Raw genomic sequence first — 8,373 nt, 5'->3', positions numbered from 1 at the left:
TAAACATCAATTATGGAAATATTAAGGAGCAAATATACAATGGGTCAAAGTCAAGGAATAAGGAGGATAAATAAGAATAAAGTTTGTATAATCTTAAACCCAAGGCCCCAAAATAATGAAAATAGTCAATAATAATAATAATAATAATAATAATAATAATAATAATAATAATAATAATAATAATAATAAATAATATAGAAAATGGAAAAAGGAAAAAAAGCATGAGAAAGGAAGAAGTCAAGGAAGAAAGAAGATGAGTAAAATAATGTGATACAAGTTTTGTATGTGTGTGAGCTGTTCCCGTAAGCACAAGAATCGCTTCAACAAACAAATTTGACCTTCCTTCTCTTCATACCATTTTCTCAATCAATTCATCACTCTTCAATAAACAAACAAAATTTCTCTTCATTCATCCCTCCATCGATCTATCAATCAATGAAGAGTTCTCTGAAAAAGCTAAGAGGTCTAGCACTTCACAAACATGACTCCTCCAACACCAACAAAACCATTCTCCCTCTCGGACAACGCGACGAACTCGCTCAAGCCACAAGAGTAAGAACAAACTTTCACTTCTTCTATACTTTCTAGGGTTTCTTAATTTCATCAATTTCATTTTTTCCAGGAGATGCAAGACATGCGAGACTGCTACGATACCTTACTCTCCGCCGCCGCTGCAACCGCCAGCAGTGCTTACGGTATTATAAGATTCATTCATTGCTGTTTGCAAATTTGTTAATCAAATTATGTAATGTATTCATGCTGATAGCAATTTTATATAGAATTTGCGGAGTCCTTGCGAGATATGGGTTCGTGTTTGCTCGAGAAAACCGCGTTGAATGATCACGAAGAAGAAACAGGTATCACAAAATTCACTTGCCTATTATTGTTATTTTTTATGTAAATGAGTGTTAATAACCACTGGAAACTGAGACACACAATTGTGAGAGTTACGGTTCGAACACTATTGATGTTCAATCTAACAATATCGGCATTTTTTTTCGAGTTACGCCAGGATTTGTGGACTACTTGCCTATTACTTTATCCGCCCTTATTATTTTCTATTTCTGCAGGAAAGGTTTTACTTATGCTTGGTAAAATCCAGTTTAAACTTCAGAAACTAATTGATAACTATGTAATTCCTAATGAACTCTCTCTTTTCTATTTTTTTTCTTGCCTTTTTCTTTTCTCTGCTTTTCATTACTTTTTATTTTTCTTCCATTTCAGCGCTCTCATATAATACAGACAATTACGGTTCCCTCTGAGTCTCTTTTGAATGAACTTCGAATTGTTGAGGTCAGTTTTCTAACTTGTTATAACCATCTTTCTCTACTTATTTATCATGCATCACATTCCTTTAATTTTAAATTCAATTTCATTCGTAGTAGTCAATAGCGTATAGTGGAGGCCGACCGCTATGGGAAGAGCCTTAGAGGTGCAAAACACTATAGCGGCTACTATAGGCTAAATAACGGATAGCGAAGCAGAATGGTTCCCGGGCCGGAGCGGTTTTTTGACCTGCTATCATTTTCCCCTCTAGAAAACCGAAATTACCCCTTAAGTTTACATTGTTTTAAGGCTAATTTTTGGTTTTTCAATCAAATTTGAGTCGAGATTCAATCTTAACCTTCTTTCATAGTCATTTATGAATTTCAATAGTCACATGTGCTTTGATTTATGAATATTTATGAGTCTAGTTATTTGTTTAATTATACATTAAATATATGTTTATAATTATCATATGTAATTTTTCCGAAAAATGATCAAATAAAGCGGTCACCCTGCAATCCCCCGTTCAGGGTTGGCCGCTCTGCGCCGCTATCCGGGAAGACTATGATTTTATTATCAAACTATACTCTTTGTTTTTATCACAATTCATTGTCCTTCTGCAGTTGAATACCTTTACTCGATGCAGTTTGCTTTTAGGCTTTTAGGCAATATTAAGTTTCTGTAAATTTAGTGTTGTCAAATAGCGGTGCTATAGCATATAGCCGAATTTGAAGAAATCACTATTATTATGCGATACACTACTTAAAGCCAAAATGGATAAAGTGATGAATGGTACATCAGTGAAGAATTTAATGAAAAAAATGCAATATCTCCTAACTAAGACATTTTGGCAAGTTCTTTTTACTTTTTCAGCTACATGTAAAACTACACGTCTTTTGTTATTGCTATAACCTAATAATATAATTAGTTTAATTCTGCAATTTAGGTAGTGGGGGTAAATTTTCAATTTACTATTTCTTGCTTTGTTATTCTGTGTGGAAGATCTTTGTAATTTTGATCAGTTTTTTTTTTTGTCTTATTACTCGAGCAGGAGATGAAGCGACAATGTGATGAAAAAAGGTTTGATAGGTTCTGTTGAATCTGATTTTTATCTTTAAATGTGATACATGCCTTATCATTTTGTAATATGATATGCAGAGATGTTTACGAGTATATGGTAACAAAATACAGAGAAAGAGGTAGGTCTAAAGGCGGCAAAGGAGAAACGTTTACATTGCAGCAGTTGCAAACTGCTCGCGATGAATATGACGAGGAGGCCACATTGTTTGTTTTCCGATTGAAATCCCTGAAGCAAGGACAATCACGTAGTCTTCTAACACAGGCAGCACGCCACAACGCTGCTCAGGTTCGTCTTATCCCCTATTTCCTTTGAACGTATTTATCATTTTTTATGTTGATACTAATGCATTCCATTACACCCTAAAACAGACATGTTTCTTCAAGAAAGCAGCCAAGTCTCTTGAGACAGTAGAACCACATGTGAAGTCTGTTACCGAACAGCAACACATTGACTACCACTTCAGTGGTCTGGAAGAGGAGGACGGCGACGAAGGTGATGATGAAGAAGACGACGACAACGGTTATGATGAGAATGATGATGGGGAACTGAGTTTTGACTATGGACACAATGAACAGGAGCAAGATGTTTCTACGTCACAAAATTCTATGGAGGTACCTTAAATAAACATGAATTTGTAATTTTTTTCTCCTCCTGTGTTTCTTAAACATAACTATAAATTTGGCTAATTTCTCCATGCGCATCAGTAATATAGTTGGAATAATAACTTGTCCGGTCAATGCATAATGCTATGGAAGTTACTATCATATAATGAACTTCTAATTCATAAATCTTTTTATCAAAATCATAATATTTATGATTTTAGTTTTGTAAAACACTCAATTTAACTTGAATTCCTCTCATTCTGATTTTTTTTGCGGCTTAACTATGTTGGCCTCTTTGCAGCTGGACCAAGTAGAACTTACACTTCCCAGAGGTTCATCAGCTGAAGCTTCTAAGGTAAATAGTTACATTTCAAGTATCTTAAATATTACACTTGAATAAATAAGTAGTAATATTTGAAAGAGTATATATAACGAGTCTATGTTGTTCTAATTGCAGGAAAAATTTCAAAGGAATTTGTTTTCATTTCGGGTTAGGACAGGGAGCCAATCTGCTCCACTTTTTCCCGATAATAAACCGGATCCCAGTGAAAAATTGAGGCAGATGCGTCCATCTTTATCACGAAAGTTCAATTCATATGTGCTACCAACTCCAAAGAATTCAATTTCTTCAGGTTCAAATAACCCAAAGCCTTCCAAAATGCAGACAAATTTAAATGAACCTACAAAGAATTTGTGGTATTCATCTCCATTGGAACAAAAGAAACCTAAAAAAGATATCGGAGAAGAATATTCTGGTCCCGCTATCAGAAATGCACAGTCTGTACTCAGGGAAAGCAACAACAATACTGCTTTCTCAAGACTGCCGCTTCCTTCGGTAGACAGTCCTGTATCCTTAAATCATGATAATGTTTCTGCTTACTCGAAAAAGATTAAAAGACATGCCTTTTCTGGCCCATTGACAAGTAATCCTTGGCCTACCAGACCTGTCTCAATGGAAAGTGTTCAGTTCTCTGGACCTCTTTTGCCTACTCGAATCCCGCAGCCTCCATCATCACCCCCCAAAGTATCTCCTACTGCTTCTCCTACTATTACGTCTTCACCTAAAATAAGTGAGCTTCATGAACTTCCAAGGCCTCCAACCAATTTTCCGCCCAACTCAAGGCTTTTAGGTTTGGTGGGACATTCAGGTCCGTTGGTGTCTAGAGGTCAAAGGGTTTCCGCTTCAAATAGTCTGTTTATTTCAAGTGTTGCATCGCCACTGCCAACGCCACCTCAGGCCATGGCTCGTAGTTTCTCCATACCTTCTAGTAGTGCTCGAGTTGCAGAGTTACACGGGTCAAGAGGACGAGAATCCTCTCGTACATCATCTATATCCGAGGATATCGCTTCTCCTCCACTGACACCATAGCATTATCTAATAGTCGGCCGTCATCAGATGACTGAGGCTGTTGCTTTGGATGGTTGTGCAGATTATTTCCTTTCTATGCTAAAGCTAACGCCGGTTTGGAAACCGGCGAATCAAGCTTAGGATCAAATTTTGCTTACTTTGAATTATGTGAATATTCCTTTTACTCAGTATTCTTTTATCTGTTGCAATCATTGTTAATTCAACATTATAATGAGTTTTGGTCCTGTTTTTATTCAAATAATAAATGCCCATTAGTTCTACTGCTGAAATGTACATTTAAGCAAGTGACAGTAACCAATCAATTGTCACATTTGCAAGTGATTCAAATGTATTTAAATTTTGCGGGTCCTTCTGGCAGAGACATCTGGATTTTTCAAATTTTAGGTATATTTTAGGTATATAAAGGTTCACATTTTATTTTCAACCTTGAATAAGGTGACTCAAATCTCTTTCAACTTAAAATCAAAGACCATGCAATCAAATCTAATCTTGTAAATGTAGTAGTGTTTAAATAGGGATGGCAAAACGGACCGTGGCCCGTCGGATCGGTCCGCGCACCTGCCAAAAAATGGCGGGTTGGGTTGGGATTTTAGGCCCGTCGTTTGCCAAAGCCCGCCCCGCCAAAACTTGCCGTCCACCAAAGCCCGTCCCTCCTCCAAAACTCACTCTTTTTTTAGTTAATTCTAGTAATTGCAATTCTTGATGGTTTATTTTATACATTTATTTATAAATATATGTAATATTTTTTTAAGTAAATTTGTTAAAAAGTTGCCTTTATAAAAATTTGTTTTAAAAAATAATTGAAAAGTTTAATTAAAAGATAAAAAAAGCCTATTAATCTATTAAAAAAATATAAATAAAAATAGGCGGGTAAGCCCGCCGCCCGGCGCCCGTCAACCCGCTATCTTGGCGGGACAAACATGTCTTTTATGCCCATTTTTCTTGGCAGGGCGGACATGTCTTTTATGTCTATTTTACTTGACGGGCATGCTCGTCCCGTTTGTTTTTTTGGCGGGCATAAGGCGGGGCGGGCGGACCGTTTTGCCACCCCTAGTTAAAATTCTCAAAAGAGAGTCTTGTCAAACTTTGCGCTCCTGCTCGATCTCTACAATTGCGCGAAGAGGATATCTGATGTTTGTGTTCAGCTTTGTGTTCAAATTGTCACATTGTATTGCTAAATCACTCTAGATTAAATACTATTTGTATACTATTTTCACCTTTTTAAATTCTTTACATTCTCTTATTATGTGATAAATTACTTATATTGGAAGGCATATTTGTGAATTTCATAGAATATAGTCAAAATCCAAGCACTAGTAAAAAGAAATTTATTATCCAAATAGGATTACTACTCTATGTTATTTTAATTACACATCAACTATATCAATATTACAATCGACATTCGAAACCATCTTTACTAGATTTAAAGATCTGGTGACCAAGAATATCACATGATGTTTGTAGTAGTTTTGCCTGAGGACTGTCAGTCTTTCATTTGCAGCTTCCTCCAATATCATCATATCTCACAAATCCCATCAACTCTGGACCTGTAAGTCTTGGGTTGTCCTTGAAACTGAAGGAACATTATATAAACAATCAAATCACATAACAATTTTAAGAAACAGTCTTGTTATTAGTTTTACACTCGCGCAATTAGCGTTACCTTTGTTGCGAGAATTTGGAGAAGGAGCCGTATGTGGGAAAGGTACCACAGAGATCATTGTTTGACAGGTCTCTGCACAAAGAAAATAATCTATTAACCAAATGAAACTAGAAGAGCTGGATGAAATAATAACAACAGATTCACTCACAGGATCTTTAGGTTTTTCAGTTTAGTGAGTTTCCTTGGTATTCTTCCTGTCAACTTGTTGTTGTTGAGTCTCCTGCAAACATCGTCATCATATTCAAATAATATAGGTTGTTCAATCATTATAACTGTTATCAAGAACTATGAAGCACCGGTAATCATAAGTGTCAGTGTCACTGACAGACCTTTTTTCAGAGGTGTCAATGTTTTAGAGATATGAATGAATTAATAACTCACAAGAATTTGATATTAGAGAGGTTGGAGAGTGTGGGAGGAATAGAATCAGTGAGATTGTTATGGTAAAGACCCAAGCTAACCAAGTTCTTCAAATTTCCAATTTCCTTTGGTATTGGACCCACCAGTTCATTCCTGTACAATTCTCTGCAATCAATAATAATATTCATTAGTCCCGTTAAGTCAGCTCAATTGATAGTTGTGTAGAGATATCAGATAATGACGTAACGTAAGAATATGAACCCGTGATATCTCACTTACAGAAACTGAAGGTGATGGAGGCTCCCTAGTTCAGGAACCAAACGGCCGGACAGTTTTGCATGTCCAAGGTCCCTGCAATGCAAGAGAAGAAAAACCAAATTAATTACTTACCAGTTTTTTGAGGTGAGTAATAACAGTTGAAGAAAAAAGAGGATTTAGAAAACATTACAATCTAGTAACCCTGTTATGAGAATCACAGGTAACATGAAACCATGTACAAGGATCAACCAGAGTAGGGTCCCAACTCTGTAGAATGTTGTTTGGATCTTTCACAGCTCTTCTGAATGCGTACAAGGCATCACCTGTTTGTATTCATCAAAAGATTCTTTCTTCAGAAATCATACATAGATAGATTAGATTATGTGTTTTTTATTTGTATTTATCAATCAAAACAAAAAATGGATTGGTTACCTTCAGAGTTTGCATTGGCTAGTAAGAGAATAGTACAAATTGTAACAAGATGAAAAAGTGTGGTTGGACTTGACTCCATCAGAGAAAGACTAGAGCTTCTTTTTTCTTCACTGCAAGTATATAGTTTTACACATTTTTGAATTCTGTATAGGAAAATTTATAGAAATAGAATTGCAATCCTATGTGTAAATGTCAATCATTACTCCTATATGATATGTATCTGCTCCATAATACAGTCAAGATACATTAATTATTTAATAAATCTAAAAAAATAAGTTTTCTCTTATAAATAGGAACGGAAGTAGTATATATTAAGTTAGTTTGGCGGGTGATTGGACAAGTAAAAGTAAGACAAGAAAGTGCAGGGGCGGTTCCAAGGCCCAGCGAGTTCGGGCGCACCCCTATTTTCTTTGTACTCCTCCAATTTAATAGCTGATTTTTAGACAAAATCAAGAGCAAAATTAGTAAAAATAGGATGTGAAAATTAAAACAGATGAATAATCAATAGTATAAAGTTTTTATCCAAACTACCTAAAATTTCTGGTCCGCCGAAAAAGTGAATAGATGGATTGGTAGCATAGTTTACTTTCTACTTGGTTTGCCAAAATCCATTAGAAATGCTATGCATGATAAAAATAAAGAAAACTCGTCTTTTAATGCATGTTAATGGGTCCAATTCCAATACTGGTTTTGACTTGGTTGAATTGCATGAGACATGTTGTTTTGTTTTGTGTTAAGTCACTCGACCTTTTTCTTTCTTATGTCTTTTTTTTCGATAGTGGAAAGAACACCAACACCACAAAAATTACTCCACCTTTGTAGTTCTATATCATCACCTCTTCATTAAAAGAAGTGATGTTGGAGACTTTAGACTTTGACCATACACCATATTAATATTTTCTTAATGGATGTTTAATTCTTTTCATTCTTAATCATGATATTACTTGAATCTCAAATATAACTAAGAAAACATACATTTTGCATCTTAGTAGAGTAAAGTGAATGGAAACCAAATACTTGTACTCCAGTGGTAAAGGAGTTCCGTCAAAGGATGACACTCGGGAAATATCGAGTTCGATTCTTTGTGGAAACAATATTTGACCAGTGTTGATTTCTGGTGGAAACAATGTTTTACAAATTTTTGCGGGAGACCTAAACGGGACGAGTATACCCTCATTATCACCCCCTTTATATACATTTTGAACATTAAAATAACTTATTTTTCTTTGATCCAGCATTTTCTTCCCATTATTGTTGAAAGAGGAAAAAACTTGGATAAAAAAAAAAGAAAGAATGAGTGTGTAATAAAAAGCGGTTTTTTCTTCACCCACCTCCTAACCTT

The 8,373-nt window shown here is 35.5% G+C and overlaps 1 protein-coding gene and 1 pseudogene across 1 annotated transcript; one reads left to right on the top strand and one right to left on the bottom strand.

Moving 5' to 3' along the window:
- Window positions 1–226: 226 nt before the first annotated feature.
- Window positions 227–4,578, top strand: LOC131608693 (uncharacterized protein At2g33490-like; annotated as a pseudogene).
- A 1,004-nt stretch (window positions 4,579–5,582) lies between these two features.
- LOC131611085 (leucine-rich repeat protein 1-like) lies at window positions 5,583–7,192 on the bottom strand. Its single transcript, XM_058883206.1, has 7 exons — window positions 7,032–7,192; window positions 6,790–6,922; window positions 6,621–6,692; window positions 6,363–6,506; window positions 6,130–6,201; window positions 5,982–6,053; window positions 5,583–5,891 (listed from the first exon to the last, which is right to left on the bottom strand). The coding sequence occupies exons 1-7, from the start codon at window positions 7,108–7,110 to the stop codon at window positions 5,810–5,812; spliced, it is 654 nt and encodes a 217-aa protein (XP_058739189.1). The 5' UTR covers window positions 7,111–7,192; the 3' UTR covers window positions 5,583–5,809.
- Between the last annotated feature and the right edge of the window lie 1,181 nt (window positions 7,193–8,373).

The sequence above is a fragment of the Vicia villosa genome, linkage group LG6 (genome assembly GCF_029867415.1).
Source record: "Vicia villosa cultivar HV-30 ecotype Madison, WI linkage group LG6, Vvil1.0, whole genome shotgun sequence".
Lineage (NCBI taxonomy): Eukaryota > Viridiplantae > Streptophyta > Magnoliopsida > Fabales > Fabaceae > Vicia > Vicia villosa.
This window is presented reverse-complemented; position numbering and strand designations above follow the sequence as displayed.

Bases quoted from the DNA above. Each gene is read 5' to 3' on its own strand.
- LOC131611085 (XM_058883206.1), bottom strand. From the start codon at position 7,110: ATGGAGTCAAGTCCAACCACACTTTTTCATCTTGTTACAATTTGTACT. The intron at 6,923-7,031 runs GTAACCAATCCA...GAATACAAACAG, and splicing joins AGCCAATGCAAACTCTGAAG to GTGATGCCTTGTACGCATTC. The intron at 6,693-6,789 runs GTAATGTTTTCT...CTTGCATTGCAG, and splicing joins CATAACAGGGTTACTAGATT to GGACCTTGGACATGCAAAAC.